The 26,018-nt window shown below is 42.2% G+C and overlaps 1 protein-coding gene across 11 annotated transcripts in view; it reads right to left on the reverse strand.

Moving 5' to 3' along the window:
* Positions 1–9,047: 9,047 nt before the first annotated feature.
* LOC100115865 (mucin-5AC) overlaps positions 9,048–26,018 on the reverse strand; it is a 136,576-nt gene continuing 119,605 nt past the window's right edge. For 9 of the 11 annotated variants that reach the window (XM_031933559.2, XM_031933564.2, XM_031933558.2 and 6 more), the window contains 2 exons: positions 11,740–11,932; positions 9,048–11,634 (listed from right to left, as the gene is read on the reverse strand). In XM_031933559.2, coding sequence (XP_031789419.1) covers positions 11,309–11,634; positions 11,740–11,932 — 519 coding nt within the window. In that variant the 3' untranslated portion in view covers positions 9,048–11,308. The remainder of the gene's footprint in view (positions 11,635–11,739; positions 11,933–26,018) is intronic. The other 2 variants (XM_031933563.2, XM_031933561.2) reach the window with 1 other exon arrangement.

The raw sequence follows: 26,018 nt of genomic DNA on the forward strand, positions 1-26,018 counted from the left end.
TATCTTGCACGAAAGCACCTTTGCATAGCATCCAAAACGTCCGATAAGTGAACCCCACAAATTCGCGATTTGTGGGGCTAGATATAGGTATACGTGGCTATATTTCGAACCGTAGAAGGCGCTGAGCTCGAAATTACCTCATAGTTATTTTTTCGTGTTTTTCCCTCCTTTTTAAGTCTATGTAAGTTCGATTTTCGAGCAAACGTGCCAAGGGATCGGAATTGCCCGATGAGTAAACTTGAGGAATATGCGATTTTTGGGTTCCTGCGTACGGGGCGACTGATTTGAACTCTACCTGAAAATTTGTTCTCAACGTGTTCTCAATAAATTCGAAAATTCTGCTATTTTAATGTTTCCTCCAGATGAGCAAGCGATACTATGTCATATCATCTTAGGCAGCTACTCTCGATACTCAGTTTTTTTTATATTCCTAGTACAATTTTATTTCATATAGCATAGGTAAAACTCATACACAGGAACGCATGCAGGGGATTTTATTATATAGAGTAAAAGGAAACAAATTAAAAGGCATGAACAACTTTGGTTATAATTCGTTATTACCATTTATTGATTCCAGCATGTTTTTCTCGCAGTAACTATAGCCTCTCGCGCGATTGGTGCGTTCCATAACTCTTACGTCCTTTTCATACACAATGTATATTTGTATATATGTATCATCGGCGCAATCTTCTGCTCAGCTCTCACACATCGGTACACATAATGGATTCGCTAAAGTATAATACACGAGATATACTTGTATTGGTAGCTGCTTTTTAAGCTGGCGTTAACGCTTAATACAATTACAATATAAGAAAACGTAATTATGGTGATCACCACGTTGAAATTGTAATGTACATTATGCGCATTTTAATAGAACAGTATAATGGCCACAAGTCGTTTGATTATCCCTCGAGATCGCTAGCACCTCTATTGTACGCAATCGCTATCGCTTTCGCTGAAATAATACCAATTGACTCGGGTTCTATTTATGGGTTTTATATTGAGAGTCTATTATATAATTTACTCGATTTCATGCGCGTTTCGTGCAGCTGATAAGGAAGTTTGATGCGCGATCATGATGTTTCGGATTGAAATTGAAGTTTACATAGGTTCTTACATATAAGTAATTTAGATATAAAAACGAACACAATATTTTTCTATGTTTTTATAAACATCGGCTAAATTCATCAAAGTTCATCGGTCAATGCTTTCTCGTCGTCGGTGTACAGACAATAAAATCGCAGTACCTATATAGTTAGATGGATTGTTGAAAAATACCGAGGCTATTTCCCTACAATCACTTGAGCTTAAATGAAGATACGTTTAATACAACAAAATCAAAATATCGCACGCAAACGCAACGACGTAGGAAAACTTACAAAAACACTACGCTTCTATACACGTCCTAAAAAATACAATATCGCAATCGACTCCTTCATCTATCCAACCTCCATCTATACACACCCGAAATAAAATCGACTCGTCGCGCAGTCTCTTGGGGCCTTTTTTTTTTACATAACAACAACACCACCGCCGCCATCTCCTCTCAGCATCACACATCTAACGTTTCTCTATCACACTCGTTCATTCCACACGCAGCACAAAATATTTTCATTCTCTTCGACGCTTCCTTTTTTCTCTCTACGCAATCCAACGAGTATAATACACGAAGGAATCGACGAAATATATATCACCCGCGGGGAAAAGAGAGAGAGAGAGAGAGAGAGGACGATGACGCAGAAACGGAAAAATGACGACGCGCCTGTATATATGTATGGTACACACGAGGGCTGGATATACACACACATAGGACAAAAGCAGCTGAATTTCCGACTCTTGATACTTTTGACGCGCGTTCCCTTGTATCGCGCACTTATCGACGAGCTGTATACCCGAGAGTTTTTATAAGAGGTTTTGAGATATATATGTATCGACTACTTGATCCACTCACCATTTTTTCTAACTAACGGTTAATTCAAAATTTATTCGCTTTGAAGTGTTCTTGATTTTTTTTCCCATAAAGGTCGTCGTCTTCGCAATTATCGTATGACACTACGTGTACAATGTGGTAACATCTGCTCTTTCTTCCGCTTACTTATTTACGTTTGTTTTTACAATTGCCTCTCTTACAATTCGTATTAGTTAAATACTTGCGTTTACACATTTTTCTGCGCAGTACTTCCCGTGTTTTTCTCGCTTTTCTTCGTCAACCAACTTTTGCCTATATACAAGTTTCTCTTGTCGGTTTACATATCTATATCATTTTATATTGGTCGAAGCTTGCGCGCCGTTTGTTTTTTTCTGTGAAAAAACTCTCGTTTGTTCTGCATTGAATACAATTGTGATTTTCCCAGCTACAATTTGTGGGAAGAAAGCTTATATAACTTTCTCTATTATTTTCTTCGCTGAATTATATTGCGCCACTCTCGTCCCTTTCTGACACTCTCGACAATAACTATACATGCTTTGTTATTATTCATCGTCTTTTACATTTTAATTCACGTTTATAAAAAATATACTGTTGATACTTGACAAAGTGAATATATCGAACACTCATGTGCGACCCCTCTGGAATTTTTGGAGCAATACCATTGTACGATTAAAATTTTGAAATTTAAATTCAATTTTTTTTGTGTACTTTGGATACAGGGTTACATATCGTTCCAGAAAATCCAGCCAGCCGTACAATCGCATGTTCACTTTGTCCTGGTCCTTATCAAAACAACTTGTGCATACGCTTGAACATGTTAATCAGAAAATACATTTTTTTTATTATTACTCATCTTCTCTGTAAACAAAGCGATGTTTGCTCGAAGTTCATCATATTATATAATACACATCATATATAATATTCAACTGCCCTCTTAATACATGCGCATTACATCGTCCGCGTCAAAAAGGGATCAAGTTGGCGAACGATAAAAATGTTTCAAACCTACCCTCCCTTCAAAAAACCAAGGGGTGTGACACAAACTCATACCCCTTCGAAATACCTCTCAGCATCGAAAAAAAAATGGTTAAACAAGCGCTTCGACGTCCGTCTCGTAATTGATGAACGTTATGTATGTGTGCGCGTGAATGTGTACGTGTGTGGGTCGCCTACTCGTCTTCATTTTCTTTGTGTTTTTATTTCTGCTCCGCCACCCCCGACCTGTATACCGCAATAAAACCGGCGTGTGTGCCTCGTTAAAATGATCGAGCCGCTCTTTTCTCTCGCGTGTAGTCGTGTGCAACGACGGATGCACAAAATATTGGTTTCTGCGGGGAAAAAATGCCAGGGCTCTCTGTGTATGTTTTTTTCTTTCCCTCTCTCTCTCTCTCTCTCTCTCTCTCTCTCTCTCTCTCTCTCATGAGACTCTCGTTTCTGGTTTAAAATTGATTCAATAAATGCATCCTCTGCGTTTGTGAGATGTATTACTAGCGAAGTTTTTTTTGTGCACGTAAATTTTTTATTTTTCGCCAGGCAAAATAATTTGGTCTGATTTATAGTGATCAGTTCGGAGGATCCAAGCGTAACGAACATACAACGAAGTCATTGACATATTTAATATAGGACTTGGTTATTAAAACTTTCATCGGAACAATTATGAACAATTGAAGGTCAACTTTTACAGTCATTGGTCCCTCAATAGAAAATTTCGCGAAGTTGCGTGTACATCCAAGAAATTATTTCAAACGACTCGATACCGTGTTTACTCCGTTGGATTTCGTTAAAAAAGTATCATATTCTCGCGGCGATAAAAGTGTAAATACGCACGAGGCGTATTAAAATATTCTGCAGAAAAAAGTTTCCTCACCTTGAGAACCCGTGTGGTTTTGCCCTCTTTTATTGACAAATTCCCCTTCGCCGTATCGCAGATGTGCTCGAGTGTCGTGACAGATGTTCTCGATTACACACCGATAGAAATCAAACGTTTGCTCGCAGATCACGCGACGCGTTGCTCCTTATATTCCGTCCTAACTTTGCTCTCCTTCTATACACGTCAACGTGTGAGCTGTGCGAAAAAAAACTGTAGCATCTTTCTGAATTCTGAATTCTGAATCCAGCAGAGCAGCTTTTTTTTCGCGACTATTATAATGACCGAAAAAAAGTTCTAATTCAGCAGAAGCTCGGAAGCGTTTTATGCAAACCTTCCTAATCTTCTTCTTCAAATTAGAAGTTTTTTCTGCGTATCCGAGATTTTTTATCGAAGGTGTCGTATGCAAGAGAAGAGAAAACCAATAACTGCGTCCAGCTATAATGTTTGCACACGTGATCTGTTATTGCGTGTATTCTCGTGTGTATGTGGGTGAGAAGCGTGTACAGCCACGTGTCTCGGGCGTTTTCTCGCTCAAAAAGACATTGCAGAATTTCCGAATTATTTTCTGGTCTCCGCTTCGCTGTGCTATCCTCTGATATCGATTCTCCTGCTTTAAGCTCTTTTTTCGCAACTCTTCGTTCGACGTTAAAATAAAAGAAAAAAGGGGGGGGGGGGAAACGAGCTCCCGAGAGTTTTTCATTTAAATGCGTAAATCCAGTGAAATTCGAATCACCTCCCGTTCAAGCATTATGTAACATCGCAGTAGCTTTGATGACAAAAAGGCTGTAAAGCGATAGGAAATCGGTTTATTCTAACGCATTGAAAACGGTCTGATTGATCTTGCATTGTCAGCGGGCTTTAAAATCGAGTGAAAAGCAATTTTGCCCGCTGGTGAGTATACTTTGAAAAAATCGAGCATTTATTGTTTTTGGCTTGGATGGACGTCCCACTGTGTGCTCGCGCCCCATCGAACGGGAGACGATCGAGCGTTGCGTCATCAATGTTCCTTAAAACGGACAGTCGCGCGCGTGGCGTGCTTTCACTGGAATACTGGATTTTGTAATCCGGCTAAACAATAAATTTACATTTTACCAACGTTAGCTCTACCGATGCTACAGTAATTAAATTCCGTGAATTCCTCAGGACAATTCATGGACTGAGCGTGATTTCGAATTTCTCGCTGTATTTGCGCTGCGAAATAAAGGTCCGAGGAAAGAGAAACATTTATTCCGAATTCAGAGACGTGTATACGTGCATTTTGAAAAAGAGAGATGAAAAAAGTAATTTAACTGATTCATATACGATAAGCGTAATTTTTAATTTTTCAGAGATAAGCTGAAATCTCAGGGAAATTTGTTTTCATTAAGCTCTTAACGATTTTATTTAACGACAGCGAATAAACGTTACAGCAATGCGGCGGTGGCTGGAAATGTAATATACGCGTATATAGGCTCTTATGATACTGGGCTCTGGGTATCAAGGCTGTCAGTTCTTTCTTTTTAGCCTCGTTCGTGTATAACGAAGGTTTGCGCAAATTTTTATATTTTGTATAAAAGAAAAAGTAAAACGTCTTTTAAAATTATGTAACGCAGTTTGACCTATATTTTAAAAACTGAAATATAATCAAGCTCATTTTTATATAGTTTATTAAAGCAGACTTTAGTTGATTACGCCATGTAATGGCAAACTGTCACATGCTAAGCAACTTTTTTACATTACATACGCGGGATCCACACATAGAAAGCATAAAAGTGAAGTATAATACAGTTGAAGTTAAAAATTCTTCAAACTTTAAAAAAACTCTAGGCTCTTTCACCATCTTATTCCATATCTCAGAAATTCTGCGTGCAATATCTTTTCATGAGGGGAGAAAAGCGTCTTACCTAGAAATTACCATACTTTCTAGTTATAGTATAACGCAGACTCTGAATTTCGTCCGGTTCAAAAAATAACACCAAACCTATTCTTTTTCTTCAAAAAAGTAGCGCGAAAAATCATCTGCTTACAGCGGCAAAAAACCTTCCGAGATATCACGAGTATAGAACAGACTGAATAAAAAAATAGCGGCTTTTAAATGCATAGATCCGTGAAATTTTGATATACAGATGCGTGTGTGATTCATATATTTCTTTGCACGAACGCCTGTCTATCGCTCAAAAACGTTCTATTATACACTTGAAAAATTCCTTGAAAACTGTTATCAAACAAGTATGTATATATTATTATACTTTGAACAATCGGTTTTCCACTCGGCTGCTTCGTGTACACAATGCATACTTGAAACCGATGCCATCAGACAACGCCTATACGAGCTAATGAATACACCGAGACGAATCGAGTGATTATCTTAAGAGTTCGGTATATAGTAGGATTAGAGAAACAGTAATACCAATAATGTCAAATACACGCGAATGCGATAGTCACAATCACGTTCGAGCGCGAGACACACGGATTTATTTAAATACGTTGTTCGACTGCTGTGATGTACTATTTTTGGGATAGACGAGAAAAGGGCTGTGAATGCGTCTAATGGATGAATACAACTGATATGGAGTCTTTTTATGAAAAAATCTATGTGTATTGCAATGCTTATACTTGAAATGTTCGAATGAAAATATCATTTTAGTGAAAACGCGCTGCATCGATCAATATACATTTGAAAACTCATTGCCCAATTTTATATTATTCCCTTTCATCTCTGCTAATATATGTGATGAAATGATACGGAAATGCGAATATTCTCATAACGCAGCTTCAAAAGTCCAGTTCAATTCATTATTGCTTTTATTCGAATCGGAGAGTTCAATACTTTGAATATATCAAATTTTAAGCTCGAAGCTTTTCAACTAAATCATCCCGAGTACATTGGATATTGAAAAAAGAAATGATCGTTCTATTGCAACTTGTCTTACCAAGCAGTATCAGTGTGATTCTTCTATAATTTCGTACGAATTGAATGAAACACTTGAAAATATCATAGACTATTCGCGGTAGAAACAACACGCGCATATTCGGAAGGACGAGTGATTTCCCGACTACTATCCAATTAAAATTGGCGTCGCAGCTCGATTAATTAATCTCGCGCATACTCGACGCGTCGTACGTGCCCAACAAACGCATTCGCTCTTATTCCGTCGACTATACCTACGTATACTTGCTCGATCAAATTCTGCGTTAATAGTAAATTACCGATCGCGTAAACACTTACAATAATTATTTGCTAATGGACCGCATATATATATATATATATATATATATATATATATATATATATATAAACTCACTACATACGCGTATACGCCGATGTGGATATTATATACACGACGTGGCTGCGTATATCGAATTTGCGCTGTTTAGCTCCATGGAATAATATTATACAGTCGTCTGTGAAATTGCTCTAAACGTCCGTATAATGATTTCGAATCCGTCTATACATGCGTCGGTAGGTCGCGTCGGTGCGCACAGCAGTGGTCCTCATCTCTGTATAACAATGATGGCAAAATTGCTTCGTAACTTTACAGCACTTTTTCTGCTCGCGAATTTTTTTTCCTTGTAATATTAGACTTTTTACAGTGTATGCATTGGACGGGGCTTGCAGAAATCATGAAAAGATCGTTCGATTTTCCGACTGGTCGAGCTTCTCTCTTATTTCAGTGAATTATCAATTTCCAAGCTCGACGAAGATTCATTTAATTGCGACGAAGAAATTTAATTTGACTTAGAGATAGAGAATATTGAGTTAAAAGTTTCGCTTCGGCGTTTGAGCGCCCGACAAGAGTCGTTTGGGTTAATGGAAAAGAGAAAGTATGATTAAAAAGTTATATTTCTCGAATTATTTCGCCAATTTCAATAATATGTAAACGTTTATAGTCCGTAATGATAATAATAAATGTCTCATATTGTTATGCTTGAATAGTTCGATAGAATTTTCGGTTTCAAATGGAATAACATCAGCCTTTGTTGTTCGAGTCGTTATTATTACCAACGAACTGCCGCGCGTTATATACTTGTTGCTTTATGTGCGGCACGAGAGCCGTGCAGTTCGGAAATGTTTGATGCTTTGCATTTTTATTCTCGATAGGTATACTTGTTCCCGTTTATATGACAATATGCTCATTTACCTGTGAATACTTGTTGTGTGTCAATTTTATATAACTAAGAGCCATTGAGCCCGTGTGTATTTTGTAGTAAAAATATTAATCATTGTGTATAAATTTTATCACTGTAAAAATTCAACGTACACGCTTTGTATTGATTTTGAAATTTTTGTATTATTTTTATACGTAAAAAAGAGTCACATCATCAGTAAACATATACATCAATATACGATTCGGAAACAGAACTTATTCATATACACGTTTCGACAAAGAAAAAACAAGTACGTGTATGTGTTTGTGTGCAGAGTAATTATACATAATACGCAATACAGTATTTTCGTATTTGGAAAATCGTCGATTCCGTTAAGCCCATCATCCAGTTGTCGAGTAGTATTATATATTACAGAGGGGGAGATGGTGTATATGCAAAATAAACAATCGTCGCTGCGGAATAAATTTACATGATTATCTTATCGTATTGTGTGAGTATCTGTGACACGAAGTTACACGAGCGCACAGAGGATATTGATATTTTTATATTCGAAATTGCTCTTAACGTTAATGAACATTTTTTGCTTTAGCTTTGTTCGAAAACGGTGGAGAAAATTTTTGAAGTCTCACGCTTTCGCAAGATCATATTTTTCGTCGGTGTTTATTATTTACTCGTCGGTGGTGATATGCACTTCCATTTGAGAGTGTGTGGATGTGTATGTATGTGTTCTTGGATCGAGAGAATAATGTACCCATGTATGAAATCATAAAGCCTCATTTTGTGGGAGCAAACACAGTGGAAAAATTCTCGTTATTACTAAGCAGCACGTAACGTGCTAAAATTTTCTGTATCATCGGATTTCCAAACTTCATTTTAATTAACAAGTATACACACGCTTAAAATTTATATCGATAACTTTTTTTCAAACTTTTTTTTTATTAAGCTCCTTTTTTGTAACTTTTTTAATTGCCACGGGCTTTCATATCATTTTCATTATATATATATATATATATATATATATATATATATATATATATATATATATATATATATATATATATATATATATCGATTATATAAGAATTACACGTTAATTACTCTCCGCCGAAGTACAAAATGTTAATGTAAAAAATTGTGTAAATTTATACCTGGTCGTTTTTTTTGTAAAAGGTTCCCTCTTTTTTTCCTCGCTCTTGGATCTTGATTCATTTCTTTTGTTTTGGTATTTTTTTTTGTTTGTTTTTGTTTCGCACTGGCGATTCTCCCCGGCTATATCTATAAGTATATATTCTTTTTTACAACAATAAAAGATAGAGGAAGGAGCTAGAGCGCCGAAGAAAGAGCCACTCAAAACTTTACATTCCTTTGACGAAGTTTCATTAAAGTTCTGCAGTATCGCAGTGCAAGGAAGCATTTGAGCTGTTGAATCTCTTGAAAAATTGATCTTTTGGCTTTCGCGTTGAAATGGCACTTTCTGCTTCGCTGCTCGAGTGTATACACGTAATGAATGGAATATCTCTATTAGATAACTTCGAGAGTACGATACGTATATGTATATACCCTATATGTCGTATATACTAAAATTCCTTAAATTTTCAAGCGTATATTTCTTATGGATCGGAAGTGCAAAGAACAAAGCGGCTCTAACGCGACTTGAAAAGCGGTTTCGTCGGCAATTCTATTATGTTCGACTCTTTATGCATGTATTTAACTCGATTCGATTCGATCGACGAACGTTTTTCGATGGTTTTGTCTATTGTGTGTTGGTTTATTTTGTAGTTGTTGGTATTGTACCCTTTTAACGGAGGAAAATTTTCAGCTCCGTCTCTCGAGAGAATCAAAAATACGCGATTCGCAGCAGTGATCTAGTTTGTTTTCTATTGCCATACATCTTTTTGCTTCCTGTATATATACCGGAATGAAAATTCAATCCAACTGTACAACTAGGAGTCACCCTTTACGCTCGTTACGAAAACTTGTGCATTATATACATCGTTTTTACGTAGTAGACACGTCTCTTTTATTTAATATTATTTTTTTCTTCGAAACTGGACAACGGGGGCAATCTAAGTAACGTCTATATCATTCTGAAAAAAGAGGATCGATAAATTCTGGTTCCAACGTTTGCATAAGCTTGTGTTATAACACGTTGAACGAAAAGTTATCGAGCATCGGCCTATAGGTTAGTATAACCCATTTAAACTCGGAACGAAACGTTTCCGCTATTCGTGGCAGCGATTTTCGCGTTTACCTTCTAGCGCGCACATTTAATATAGCTACTAAAAATTTACGATAAGATAGATGTATTCTCTTACGGCTGAGTCGATTGTGACCATATAATACATGTACAAGTGATCCTCGCGTAGGATTTCATTGTTGCGCGCGTGTATATTTGTTTTTGCGTTTTGAAAGATGCCACATTTCTTTCGGAGTAAAATGCTTTGTTGGCAGAATAAAAACTAATTTCTCTCGGTTTAAAAACGTTTGTAAAATTTCGCGTCCCGTCTCGTTCGCGATGGGCGCGTTTAAAAGAGTTGAAATTCTCGAAAAATGACCACAAACGATACATCTATCCTCTATAGTGTCCTTCTTTCCGAAGGTAAAAATCGATACGGAGCCGTGAACGCCAAACTTCTTCGAGTACACATACACAGCTCTCCACTGGGAGAGTTACGTCGTACAGTCGGGGGTAGAATGTAGAATCGATTCTATAATATATTGGCCGTTAAACGAGAAAAGTTTCTGGCGTGTTTGCCAAATTCGCGCCGTGGAATCATTCTTGTTCGGCTCCAAATTAGACGATTATATCGGTAGAAGTCTTTTTTTTTTCATAATTTCATATCGATTAATATAATTGAAATATATATTACATCGAAATTTGACAATAAAATTCGTTCTCAATGCTACATCAGATTATAATCGTGCCGTCATACCCCAAAGGTTGGCTCGAATTTTCCCATCTCAGCATATAATTGTATTGCGCCACAAAGAAGGAAATCGCGTAGTTACAGAATCGATCCCAGTCCCAGCCCACGTCCTTCACCCTAGCCAAGCTAACCTCAAAAAAGCCTTCGTCCACAGCTCTCTCGCATGTCCGACGAATTTTCTCCCGGCTACCAACCTTCTTCGCTCTTGCAGGCGACTACTCGTCTTTGCTCCCCTTTTCGCCGTGTGCAAGAGGTAGAGAGAAAGAGTCCAGGAAAAAGAAAGTTGTTGAACAGGAATAGAGAGAGAGAGAGAGAGAGAGAGAGAGAGAGAGAGAGAGAGAGAGAGTTAAAGTTAAGAGATCATTCATGGTAAGATATATGTATATACGTAATAATAAGTGTAACCGATCGATGACCGATCGATATCGATCGCGCGCATCATCGTCATAATCATCATCATCATCTCGTGTTATCAGTCTTGGAATTGCTTGTTTAGAGCACGTGCAGGTTCTCGCAGCTCTTGGACTTGCTGTCCCTGGCCCAGACCTTGCCCAGAAGGTTGCGCACTTTGAGACTGGTGCTGGTCCGGCTGTTGCGATACTTCTTCGGCGAATTGTTCTCGGAGCACGAGCCGAGAGGCGAACGGCTTCGGTTGCGACGATTTCGCCGCTTGAAGAGGTCGCGGTTACGCTCCGGATTCTCCAGCTTCAGTCTGATCTGCGTCAGAAGACCGACCAGCAGCTCGTCCACGTTGTGGTTTATGCCCACCGACGTCTCGATGAACTTGCAGTCGTATGAGATCGCCATCGTTTTGCCCTCTGTAACAGCCGGGGACAAGGAGGAACAGGTAAGTTTACTGGCATGCTGATTTATATTATAAAAAATCCGTGACATTTTCAAAAAACACATCACAGCATATTTACCTTCAGTGGACACCAGACGACTGCGTACGAGGTCGACCTTGTTGCCGACGAGGATGACGGCCCTGGCCGGTATGTGATCGCTCCGCCAGAGGTTCTGCAGCACTTCCTCGGCAACGCGAACCGAGGAGCGATCGGTCGTCGAGTAAACGACGCAGTAGCCGTGTGGCTCGTACGTCGCTATGCAGTTCTCCGGCTGCAACATGCGGTAAAAAGTTTTCATTAAAAACGATGCCCGAGTAGCTTAACGCGGTCAGTCGTTCCAGCGCACAAACAGGGATAAAACGCGGCGTATACACACACACACACACACACGATGAGGGCATTCATTCGAACGGGGCCAAGCGAGAAAAAGTCTGCTTAGCGCAAGCTCGAATTGTGCGCGAAACGAGCAGCTGCAGTATCTTTTTTTTCTCTCTCTTTGCTGTGGGAAGTTTATTTATTGTCAAGTAGGTGTGTGTTTCTTCTGGTGATATTTAATTCGACTCGCGCGAGTTTTATCGGTTTGGGGAGGAGTTGGCACGTGTCTTTATGTTCTTGTAAGCTCTTGTGTACTTTTCTTTTGTGTATACAGGGTAAATGTAAAAGCGCGATAAAATTTAATACCGCAAAGTAAACCAAAGTGACAGCGTTAAGCGACTGCAAAGTATTTAGAAATAACGCGTCAGTAGAACAACTTCGGCTTTAGTAAGGCGAGCGGAATTCGACGTTAATGACTTATCCCATTTGCGAAGGACGATTCCGGCGAATACTTCACGCAGATTTCAGCAGCTCCGTGTAATTGACTTGTGCAACTGATCTTCTCACATCTCTCTACGGCAATACGTTAATACTCTTACCTCGCGCCAAAACATCCTCTTTTTATCGCTCCGAAAAACATAGCGGATATAAGCGAGAAATTCGAGTATACAGCCGCGGCGGCGGTGCGCACTGCACCCGCATATACCCTCAAAGAATCCTGAGCGAGCGAAATGCAAATTTTCCTGGCTACTCTTTTGGCGCCGCATCCGAATCGTCCTTTGAGTGCCGCGCAGCTGCGCTAGACGTGCTGGCGATAGCTTTGCGGGTCAAGTTGTCATCGTCTACGTGCTCGACGACTTTTCGGAGATGCGCCAAGCGCGAGGAACATATATCCTCGGACGAGAGGAGACAAAGAAGAATAATCGATCGTTTGATATCGGAAACCTCGTCTGTTATATGCGATTCTGATGAAAAGCCACCAGCTTTCGTGCGGGAATTTGCGTCAATTCGAAAATTTCCGCAAGGATTACAGGGCGGAGAGAGAGAGAGAGAGAGAGAGAGAGAGAGAGAGAGAGAGAGAGAGAGAGAGAGAGAGAGAGAGAGAGAGAGAGAGAGAGACTCGAAAACTGGGCGTACAAAGGGAAATTTTCAGTAATGTGCTAGTAGTATGTAGAAGGGTGAAGTCAAAGTTACGGCGACGAAGGCTTATCCCTTATAGGATCGCTACTTGCAGGATTCGGTTTCAAAGCTTTCGGATACCGAACTTGATCCGTTACAAAAGCGGTTCGGATGATCACTTTGTCGGGAAGTTTGAGCTGGTAGATAACCTCTGGAAATTCTTCCTACCGATATCTTTTTACGCGACATTCGATTCAAATTAGACAATATTCGCGCATTTTAGCAGCGTCGATATTACAGTTTTATCGATGTCTCGGCAAAAGCAATCCGTCGAAAAACACAAACGGCAAATGTTTACACACACCATCAGTAATTTATTTACTTTCTCCCCGTGTCTCTCGCACAAATAACAAAGCATCGCGCAGCTGTATAAACTATCCCGCTCGATTTCATCCACGTTTAACGAAGCGCGAGCATCGCTTTTCCGGGGCGTCAAAATTCATTCGTTCACTATCTCTCCTCTCTACTCTCCCAAACTTCCGTTCACCGCTCTGTCCTACGGAACTTTGCAAGCATTTGGACATCGTAATGCGATTAGCCTTTTTTGCCAGGCGCGACACAGGCATAATTCACCGCGAAATTCAGTTCTCTCGGCTCATCAGACACACGCGTCCAATCGAATCGAGTGACGTTGCCGTGCGCGCGGGATTAGCTGCGGCTTGAGGCAACTTTCCGCACCGTGCGCCCTCGCTATATGTACTAATGAACAACGAAAGGCGGACCTCAAGTTTACCGGACGAGCGAGCGAAACTTGCGGAAACCGCTTTGTCGACTATGAAGTTCCGGGGAGGCGAGAGGACGAGGAATAAGGTGAACGACGACGCAGGTGAAAGGATGAATTAGGCGAGTTAACGAGGAGCTTTTTCTTTTACCGTGGTTTACGACGAGTTTGAGCGTGAATCGGGAGAGGGTTTTTAATTAAAAATTTTACGTGCGTAGGATTGCGCCCCGTTAGCTACTGTTCTTGTTTTCTTCAAGGATGATGCGTGCCTTGTTTCGCACTTAAAGCCGCAAGCTCGATTGCGTGGCGCTATTTCGTAATGAAGCGTTAAAAAAAATCTGCGTCGTAAAGAGAAGTTGGCCGCAAGCTTAATTTTCAATTTTCCTCCCCAACCTTGTACAAACGATTCTTGAGTTGAAATTATGGGAAAGCCTCGTAACTTTCGCGCGCCGTAATGGCTGCGGTGGATTTTCACTTTACGACTCTTTGTTGCAGCTCGCGAGGTCAGAATCGAGTGTGAATTAGAAAGTTGCTGCAGCATAGGAGTATGCTTCTTGATTCAGTGGAAGTGTATAGTCGTGCAAAAATTAGCGAGTACATAGTCAGGCGAGCTGAGAGCTTTCGAATTAATTGAAGCTCGTCTGGGGTATAGAACGAGTATACGTTTGCAGTGTGTATACGCGATGCTATAACGTGTATCGTTACAAAGTTCATGTTTAATCACAAGTTTTATAACGAGTTGTATACGCGAGAATCGTAGTTTACAGTGGCTTTTGCAATTTATATTACATCGGGAGTTCGCGCATAAACTCGGAGTAGTATATTATATCGATTTCGTTTACTCGGGTGAAGCGTCCGTTTGTATTCAAAATTTGTTTTTTTTTGTCTCCGTTTTCAATAACCACAATCGATATATAAGCGAATAAAATCCCCGACACGACCCGTTCTCTCCAGCGTGAGAAGAAGAGCCTCATAAACATCCAACCGGCTTAATCTCTCCAGCGCAAAAAGCTCACCAACTACAGGATGCTTAAGAGAGAACTTTTTCGGAAAACACTAATAGTCGCACGAGTCCGATAAATCGCGACGTCGTGACGTATCAAAAGTACGGGAGTCTGCGTCAGGCCCAAGTGAAATCCTCTGTTTCTCTCTCTGTGCTCTATAGCTGGCTTTCCTCCGTGTAATCCCATAACACGCTTTATACGACTGGGGTAGTTAGATCAACTCCTGGGCTGTATAAGCGCTCGCGACTCGCGTTTATAAACGACAAAGCTAACTCTCTCTCTCTCTCTCTCGCTCTCTCTCTCTCTCTCTCTCTCTCTCTCTCTCTCTCTCTCTCTCTCTCTCTCTCTCTCTCTGATGCTGTTCTGTGCTATACTACTACTACTGTCACAAAGTCCTTCGCTCGTTGCCTCTGTGTCTCTGGGGTAAGTGTGTGTGTGCGTGTGTGTGGATATGCATATATATGTGTGTCTTTCTGCGTCAACTGCCTACAGGTTTATTGTTGTGTCGGGAAGTAATCCCGTGTTTGCATGTTAGGCTCCGGGGAGGTATACGCTCGGTTAATTAATCATCGCTCCATTGTGAGGCTGATATAATTGTGTGATATATGGAGCGTGCGAAAATACGCGCTCGTATAATGGCTGGAGTTTTGATGGCTTCTTTTATACCGAATTGGTTGTTAAATCCATGACTAATTTTTCTTGATATAGCGTAAATTATGCTTATTCGCCCTACCGATTAATTATGATGAAATTTCATTAGAGAAAATAATAATTCCTAGCTCAATCGAATACCTCCTATTACCCCATATCCAATAGCATCAGCTATACCCACAGCAGCTCGAAACGGCAATAGCCTCTAGAGTACGCGTGCCGAGTCAAGGAATTTCCAGTTCGGAGCTTCTCTCCAGCAGAAGAGCTGCTTTCACGGCTCTTTGGCTTTCTGCGGTAACAGCGACTATTAGTTCACTGCATATACAGCTTCCGCTGCTATATACATCGCGCTGCAGTGGTTTCCGCCAGATAAAATAATGCGGCCGAATTTGGTATTAGCAAAATCCGCACTGGCTCTATAAACTCAACCCGAAATAGCCGCTCTCGCGTTGCTTCTATCACATCTTCACCGCGAGTTTAGTTGAATTGTATCGTCGGTGTCACACATTCTATAATGTATATACTATTTTTATCCGCCGGGATCGATTTATATATAAGGGCTATTTTGATAAATTGAATTTTTAGCAGAAAATGTATGAGGCAGGTCGTGTACGCCGGATAAATATTTACAACGCGTTGCGAAAGGTGTATTCATGAAGTAGCTTGTACACCCCCCCGCCCCGTATACGCACATACAGTTCATTGACGGTGGTCGCACGGAGTCGAAAGCTTCGAGTTTCGCGTATATGTATGTTATATCGATTCCTATGCGCATAAGCTTCGTACAAAGGCCCATGCGGAATTTGAAAGATTCATGCAGCTCTGGCGTGGATGTGACCGAAATATAGCGATTATAAAAAAGCTCGAATCAAACACAAAATATGTATTTTTCCTCGACTGATGAAACAAGCCTATGTGTTCCAGTATACCCGAAAGCTTTGTATAATCCAGCCTTTAAAAAGGCATTCAATAGCACAAAGCCTCTGCATATGCCTAGCAGGTAGCGCACGTTAATGCTGCTCGCATTACCACCTGACGCACACAACGGAAGACATCGCGGCCGGAGCAATATATGATATCAAGGAGTCTATAGAACGCCTCGACGGTATACTTTGAAGTGTACATACGTCGTCATACCAGCGGCATCAGCATCGCCCTTCATTGAAGTATCGAACAGAGGGATTGATCGTTTCACGCTCGGACGCACTTAATGGCTGACTGAGCGCCGCTATACTGCCTCGAGATGACCGGCTCCGAGACTCGCTTCGATGCTTCTCTTTTTCTCCGGCAAAGTCTACGACCATATGTGCAGTAACGCTGGGTTGTCCGTACGGAAGCATATAAAGTAATTACAGGTATGACGGGAATCGTCCCACACGAGATTCCTCGATGATGAGACGTATTGTTCCGACTATATACTGCGGTGGACGCATATGCCTATATAATTCGATGGTGACGCATAGGACACGTCCGACTAAACATCGCCTTTTCCACTGGATCGAATATTTTTAGCTACACCGAAGCGCGCGGACTAATTAATTCGGCAATATAAATAAGGTATCTCGACTATGCACTACATCGCAATCGATCAAGCCAACAAAGCTAATGCATTCATTAAACGTGTTGTGGCGTGCATGTTTCCCGCATCTGCGGGGCCTGGTAGAGAGCGTTTACAACGCTCTCGAGTTTTCGCCAAGCGGTCCCTCGCTTTATTGCCCCACCGCAATAAAGCGATTCGTCGCGCGCGCGCTCGCTAATCCCCCAGACGAGGCAGTCCCCGGATTTTCGGCAGCCGAGCGGTCTGTCGCCTATTGCACTTAAAGCAATAAAACGACCGGCCGCGCGCGCTCGATAATCTTTGGAATTCTCAAAAAAAGCATGCGCGCCACTCATCCGCTAAAGTGCCCAAGCTATCCCTTCCCTTCGGGCCTCATGAGCGAGACCAACGTCTTCCCTCCGAGGTCTGAAGGGTGGCTTCGCTGGGGGCACTCGACACTCTCGCTCCAACCAGAGACTTGCACAGACCTAGGCCCTCCTGCCTGTCCTGCAGTCTGCGTTCTGCCGAGCCAAGCAAAGTTTGATATCAGTATTTCCAAGCTCTCTAAATAAATACAAAGTTCAATCGAACACACGTGTCCAATTTCTCTCTACCTCACCTCTACAAGCGCTTGGAGACTAAAGTGTGTTATTTGCCGCTGCATAGTACAGAGCGCGCACACAAAGCTAATTAGAGTTAAATCCGAACCCGGTTATATAGCTACATTACATAGTTAATTGTTTCCGAAGCGATTCCGATCTGTTTACCCGAAGCCTCGCGGGCGTAATCGAGAAAACAGATCGTGTAACGACAAAGAGAGAAAGAAGAGGGACGTTGGCGAGAACTGCTGGAATTTATTAGCACAGTCGAAACTGACCGCGGCCTTGTTGCACAGGTGATTTTAAACGCCAATGAGATTCGGCTCCTCAATGTCACTACCTCGTTTTTTTTTCACACAGGTCGTGTAAACTCTTGAAAGCATTTTTCGAAATTAAAATACACTATATATTATTTCTCGCGGAAACGCGCTGAAATCTTGCGCAATCAATGCTGAGTGTTTTTTTCTCTTCAGGGGCAACGTTTTGTGAATTTCACGGTCTCCAAGTCACATCTCGCGCCGCGCAATCTCGGAAATCCTCTCATAGCCGCGCGGCTTTTTTTTGTGCACAGCCTGCAGTGTTCCACTTTTGCGCGTCAAAGTGCTGGGGAATGAATAGCGGGGCCGGCGCGATGAGCTTCTTCTTCGAAATCATTCTGCTCTCCCGGGCTAATTAAATTGGACTACGACGACTATATAACTGTGCTTGATTCTTCCGCTCTCGTTTTTCAATTATATTTCGTCGTGTCCTTTCAGAGGCCGAGCTGTTCCTAAGAAAGGCAAATTCGATTGTAAATCGGTTAGCGGAAGGAAAAAGTCCCTCCGCGTTGTGTACACGAGTTTTTCTTATACAAAAGCATGGAGTCTCGAGTTAAATAGCTTTTCGCGGGAAAAACGCAAGATCGCGCGACGAGCGAGCTAAATACAAGTGCCGTATTCCTGGGCTAGTTTTTGCGCAGTTTAATTTAGCCACAGACTTTTATACGCGACGCGAGACGACGGCTATTATTTTTACTATGCGGTTTTGTTTTTCTTTCTTCTGCGTCGAGTGTTTTTACATGCAAGTTTGCTGATTTATATTTGGCTGCGCTGAACGTGCAAATTTTGTACATAGTATACTCATCGAATTAATAATTATTGCCTCCAATAATAAATAAAGTCCCTGTATCCTATTCGACTTTACATCGTAGAGCTTATACTCACATAATACACCACACCTATACGGCGTTTAATTACCGCGCGTGAAATCACTTATCAGAGCCATACACTGCACAGTACAGTGAAGAGGAAAAACACCCGATGAAATTAAATTCACACTCGCTCGAGCATCCCGGACCCGCCCGAATTAACCAACAACAGAAAGAGAGAGAAAGCGCGCGCCCAGGTTTATTATTGAGTCAAACATGTAGCTTTAAGCACGCTCCACTGCACATCTGTGTATTCGTTTAACGAGCATTACAGAACACTGCTCGCGCGCTACTGTTTGAGCGTGAAAATCCATGCGCTGTATACATATACTCGTTCGATTCGCCACGCGCGCGTTGATCGCTCTTTAGTCTTTTTGTAACTGTGGGAAAAGGTAGCGGATTTAACGATTAATCGAACGAGTGTTCCATAATTATACCATCGCAGTACTCGAGATGAAAAAGCCAGTAAAGCGTGTCTCCATACAAACGATCCTCGACCCCGATTCCCAAAGCGAATCAAAAACCAGCCCAATGTACACATTATCGCAAAGAGAAGTGCGACAGGTGAGAGCGGCAAACTCGATTCTTTCCCGGCGTGAAATTACCCGCGATGCGTCGACTCTCTTCGCCGGAAAGGTGTCTCCTCGATGGTTTCTCTCTCACTTGCATAGTTGCGAGAAACTCCTACTCTCTCCGCGCTCTCGACTCGGAAATTAACCCTCTCATTAAACGGACTGATGAACGACGCGTTGATTTCGTTATGCCGAAAGTTCGCGCGGAACGCGTTTATTACTCGGGGCGCAGCTGTTTCGTCGTGTACTACGGCGGCATAGCTGCGGTCTTTTTGCGCTTCGAATTCCCGCTCGGCGCATGGAAGCTCCGCTTGCGAAGGAAGGAGAATATGAAGTTGAACAAGGCGGAGCGTAGCTATTGGATTTCGCTTCCGTTGATGCTCTTTCTTTTGCGCGTCTCAGCGTCGCGGCCGCTCTGACGAGTCTTTTCAGGCGATTAACGCTCGAAGTTTCTCGCACGGTGTAAGAAGCGACGTTATGCTTTGTTTTCTTCTTTTGTTGCCGTGTTATTCCGTCCAGCGATTATACTTTTTTTTGTCAAGCCCGAAGATGATAAATAATCCGATTACTACGCGGTGGATTATTGTCGCTGTATTATACGCGTGTATACGAGGGGCAAGAGAATATAATAAGCTTTGTCTCTCGTCGGCGGGGAATTTATTCCCTTTTCGTCTCGTAACAAGACCTAATGACGACGATGATGCCGGAGAACATGCAATCACACAGAGGTAATGAACTCAAAGCCAGCGGAACGTCGTTGTCGAGGGCAGAGAGAGGAAAAAAGGAAAAAATAACAACAAGATCGTCTAGGCCTTGCCTGCGTCCCAACATCAGACTTTTCCGTGAAATAAAAAAGAGAAAGAGGAGAAAGCACTATGATAAAACATAAACAAGAATGAGGCAAAAGGATACACCGTCGTCGTCGTCGAGGCGCAAAAAAGCAGAGACGAAAAAGCGAGAGCAACGTAAGAAAGGGTCAAAGCGTGAGATGAATATTATATACAACATTTGTCCCGGCGAAAAGTCTTTGCGCGCATTTATACGCGCTCGAGATGCTGACTGGAATTCGAGTGGCTTTTACGCGGTGTGTTATACCGGGCTGCTGATAAGCAGCGGCAGAGACGAGTTCTTAAAACTTCCTCTTTGAGAGAGAAAGAGAGAGGACGAGAAGCGAGTCGACTCTTCAAGAGATGATTCTCATACACTCACGGCTTCCGCCAAATTTCCGCCAAAAACGGCTTTGACCTTCGAACTCGTGATTCGCAACCATACGTATACAACGTGTGCAAGACGTTTATCATTCCGACGGAATTTTCCCCGGCAGCGACTTAATTTTTCAGTTGTTCTATGTTGATTCAGCCGAATGCAACTTGCTTCGCGACTACGAGCAAATACACCATCGCGATTTATTGACTTCCTTGTGCTGTCTTTTCATTCGCTCACAAATTTTTCACTGCGCGTATTTTGCAAACAATGCATATTTCTGTGAATGTGGCTATCGAGCATGTGTGTATTTATACAAACAGAGCGTTCGTAACGAAATAGCAAAGCGGACGCCATCAGGCCTGCAATATTAAATTCTCAGCGGTACACAAACCCCTCTGGAAGAATCCGCATTTGTAACATAAAGTCCGTTGTGTGTAAGCAGGACAAAGCATAAACGTGCGCAAAGGCGCTTGGGAATACGGCGTCGCTCTGAACTATGCAAAACCCTATGAATATTCAGAGCTAAATCCCTCTGAATATTGAAAATGACAAGGAGGAGCGCGTTTTCAATTATTAAGCTCATTCGCACGTGTTTGTTATTACACGGGTTTCACTTGCAGATGTTATGCGACATATTTTGAGATTCCGCTACGGGAAGACGGTCGGAGTTTCATTCATTTCGACTATCGCGCGTAGATGAGAATGCGAATGTCTCGAAAATCAGAGACCTATATGATAATATATACGAGAAGAGCTCGAAGCACTGGCGCAAACAAACCGAGTTTTCTCATTCGGTCGTTTAAAAAGCACGAAATCTCGCGGTCTACCTCGTCTCTGGGAGGACCTCAAGAAACTTTCGTCGCTTCGAGCACCGCAGCTCGCGTCAATTTTCTTTTATACGCCGCATCCTATATCTCGGCTTCTTAAACTGCGAATTTCAGCAATATATTTCCATGCGGCGGAGCATCGCTCGCTCGGGCGAAGGATCAAGACAGATTTTTCGAGGCTGCACCTGCAGGCGGAGTTTAATTTCGTCTCGCGAGGAAGTTTCAATTTTGCGGCGACTCTGCACGACGCTGCCGAGTTTTCCGTCGAGTTTATATTTATATGTGTGTGTGGAAAAGATTGTTTTGAGGAAATATTCAATTTCGTTCGTTTTGCGTGCGCGTTCCGTATCCTGCTTGCAATTGAGTTTTCAAAACTTGGTGGCATGTAACGATTTTTGCTTTTTGTAAAATGGTTTAGTCGTCAAGTTATGCTTTCGCTTTTAGAGGAAGCCTTGTGATAGTAATTTTTTTAATGTTTTTTATTATATAACGCGGTGTTTACTGAGTAGCTAAAAGGCTGGTGTTTTAAACAAAAAGTAACGGTATCGAATAGCGTAGTAGATCTCTTTGATATTGCCAACCGCGAAAACTTTTACCACCTCTTTTAACAAACAAACAATAATATTTCGTCTGCCGCAGCGACGTTAGCAGCCAAGTCCGAGAAAGCAGCTCTCATTTATTAATTATGCACGCGAGAGTAAAGTTCAGCAAACGAAGCTATCGCTCGGGCCTCTCTCGAGACAGAGTCAGAACACCAAGCCATTTCCTTAACTAACTACAGTCAGCGCTAACTCTCACAAAAGGCCCGGGACAACTTCTGTCGAGATAAAACGAAGCCGTTATCCTCCTCGATATATCTATACACACACACACACACATAGCAACGCAGCTGTCCTTTCAACTCTCAGCTTATAGCGAGAGAAGAAACTCAGCTCGACAGGATTATTAACGCTTTCAACACGGCCGATACTCCATACACGCGGAAACGAAGTAACCCCAGCACGTCCACGTGCGTTATCGAGAGCCTCGATACACGCTTGTATAGTGTATTATAGGAGGCAACATTCGTCTTGATTGGTTAAGTGCAGGAAGACGATCCACTGAACTCTTGGCTCTCGGCGAAGTAGGGGAGTATAGGATTAATCGGGTTATGTACAGGGTTTTAGTCGATTTCCGAAATGGCCTGATTGAAGCGAACGGCTCTGGTGCACGCGCTCGATACGTCGAAATTTATGCATCCGACGCAGGGCTAATTATGTTTTGTTGCGTATATAACGAATGATTGATTGCCGGTATCGATTGTTCCCTACTCCCGGTGGTACGTATATTACGTCGTTATCACGAGGAAGGTTCTTTGGATCGGTTTTTCAGCTCGATTCGGATTCATTTGTTTTAAAGCGGAATGAAGGATGATGACCTAGTTCAATAAGCCAATCGCGCTTAAGAGATGCATAATGCATGCGGATGCACCGTATACACGCCGAGAAGTTCATGAATAAAGATCGAAGTTTAATTAGACTCTTTGGCTAACAGGATGTTTTTCTCCGATAATTCGCGAAACGATACGGGTAAAATCACTGCAGTCGGTATAATATACACTGCTCTCGTCTCTCCTAATTACACTAACGGTACATCGAAGAAAAGAATCATGTAAAACTCGAGAGTAATCAAGACGCGGATATATCTGTTTGTGTCCGCATCGGATCGCGTCGATAGTCCGATCACGTTCCCGACCGACGTTATTTCATTTTCATCTCAAAAGTCCGGCCAAGTATACACTATGCGTCCGCTGTCTCGTTAAACCATCCAATCACCGACCAGACAAAAGTGTGCAAAAAGAGGATGTACGGACAACAACGACGATGACGACGATGAGAAGTGACGTAAGGGATGTGCTATTGCTCCTATATATGACTCCTAACGAATATCGCGACTTCGAGTGCATGATGTGTGTGTGTGTGTGTGTGTGTGTGTGTGTGTGTGTGTGTGTGTGTGTGTGCAGTCGAACGGAATAACAAGGGCTATCGGATGGCGCATGTATACACGTGCGCCTGTGGGAGTCTATTGTTATTTTCTCACCCCGAGGCGATCGCAGGTAACGAAGAGCAGCAGTGGCGACGTCCATTTTTTTTTCGACCGATGCTATAGCCGGTCGTTGGAATTTTTCAGGCTCCACAATCAGTCGAGCGTTTATTTGAATACTACAGTAGCGCGGTATGCGTGGTTTTTGCCGGCGATCAGAGCTTTCTCCTGAAGTTACCGCTAAACAACTGGAGGAGCTTTCTACCGTTATAAAAAAGCTGTATCGCAGATTACGCGATTTACGGCGTTGTTTCGGCTGCTCGATATTCGAGATGTATAGGTGTGCTTTTTTCAAGCTCATATACCGCGATGAGATTTATACGCGGGTTACAGGTGCTTGAGCAACATTTTTTTTCTACGAGGCCGCCTTACATTTTTTTCCTCCACTGATTTCCAAGAGTCGTTAGATAAAGGTCAAAATTTACGGCTTTCATCGTTGAGCCAGACCTGTGGCCTTTTCAGTCTATCCGAACCTTCGACGCTTCGGGCTTATTTTTATTGTCGATAAAAAATAGCTACTTTACCCATATCCGCACGATTCCATCAGTCGCTAAAAACGTATCACGACGTCAGTCGAAAGAGGTGTTTTCGAATTGGGCCGCTTGTGCTATACAACTGCTTTGGTAGCAGTTGTAGCCCATATAAGATTTTAGATACCTTATATCGACTCTTTCAAAAGCGTCTCAAGTTATGAGGATCGAACACAATATAGAAGAGTTTCAGGGAAGAGAGTGAAACTTTCGGCGACGTGTAATCGTCACGCGAGTCGAGCCGAGACTTCGACGCTATTTCTCGATAATTGTGTCTCTTAACTTTACGTAACTTTTCGCAACTTGCCAAAGAGTCGTCCCCTGTTAACATCATCGTTGTCTTCCTTATTGGAGCCGTGTTCGACGACTGTCCGGCAGCTTTGTTTTTGCGACTTTGGAAAATCGTTGCGTCACGCTCTCACGGAGCTTTGCCGAATCAAAGCAACGAATGAGAATCCGCGTGAGCAATTTGAAAAAAGAAAAATTCTCCTTAATCCAGAAGACAAAGTGAAAGACTGTGTCTACAGAATAACATACGGACATTTCAATTTCCCAGAAACGCAAGCTTCAGAAAAAGCCGCGCTCAAGGGAAAGAGACTAATTCAGAATTTCAGGAAAAAGTCTCTTCGGAAAATTGCGGGCAAAGCAAGCACGCAAGACTTTATCGCGGAGGAGTGAGGCAAGCTCGTTTTGCCAGAAAAGGCGTGAGTAATATATTTCACGGTGACGACGCTTCGGTGCAGGCTAGCATACGCGAGGCAACTTTTTGAAATCGCTTGAAAACACATTTTCAAAAACGCGCGCCGCGACGTCACCTTTTGTCGCATCAAAAGCTCCTCTAAGAGACGAGAGTGGCTTTTTTCGGCGTTAGCGCGAAATACGCGTCCTGCATTCGCTAATACAAAGAGAGTGTGAGTAACGCGTTGTCTGACGCGAGCTAGACCTTGTTCACTTGGCTGGTGACACGGTTTCGCATTGGGTCGGATTGGGTTTGATTTTTTTGTTATCGTTTTGTTGCGGATTACGACAATACGTGATTCGAGGGGGATTTATCGTGGTTTTTTGCGCGCTTTGGTTACGGTCGGCGGAAAACCTTTCGGACGTTTACGTCATGTAAAGGATTTCGAATCAGAAGTTACCAGCGGTTTGCTCTTCGCTACTTTTCACTTTTTTCACTATTCAGAATAACAGATACAACCATATATCACGACTGATACTGACATAATTCTCTATTTCATCGATTTATAAAACACTCGCCGATCGAAGTATTGTACAATCAAAACTCGCCCCACGTTGCTAATTCTCCACAGTTTCGCGACTATATATTCCGCAGCGGATTATTCAAATCCGTTCCAGAGCGGCTCCATCAAAACACCGGTATCGCGCGCCTCTATATGTGTCGCGCGTAACCGCGATACCGGAGCTCGCTTCGACCACGACTGCCACCGATCCTTTTTCAGGAGTCACCACCACATGACCGACGGACGTTAACCGGAATTTAAATGCCTTCGTTGGAAGACCGCCGACGAATCCCTGCGATTAAGCCGGTGTATAGTCGTGTGTGGTCTAATTATAGGTTGTTGTGTATTGCTTCCTTCCTAAGAAAGCCTTGTAATAGTAATTTTTGGAGTTTGTGTAAAAACATGAAGGAAGTGTGCGTGTGTGTGTTCGTTCAGATACATTTGTTTTAAACATCGTTAGTCCTTGTGTTCCCCGTGTAAAACACTCATCATGTAAAGTGTGTAAGCAATACAGTCCCACTCTCTTACTGACGCGTAATACCAATGTTGTATGTGGATGTCCTGCTATGACATCCGATGGCAATATCGAATTTTCGACTGTCAGAATGTTTACAAAAGGCCGACGAGCTTATAGCGGATTGAATTATGGTTAAGCGAGTGTGTATGCAAGTCTTCCGTGAGTTTAGCTCGCTTTATACCGTCAATAA

This window comes from Nasonia vitripennis, chromosome 1 (genome assembly GCF_009193385.2).
Source record: "Nasonia vitripennis strain AsymCx chromosome 1, Nvit_psr_1.1, whole genome shotgun sequence".
NCBI lineage: Eukaryota > Metazoa > Arthropoda > Insecta > Hymenoptera > Pteromalidae > Nasonia > Nasonia vitripennis.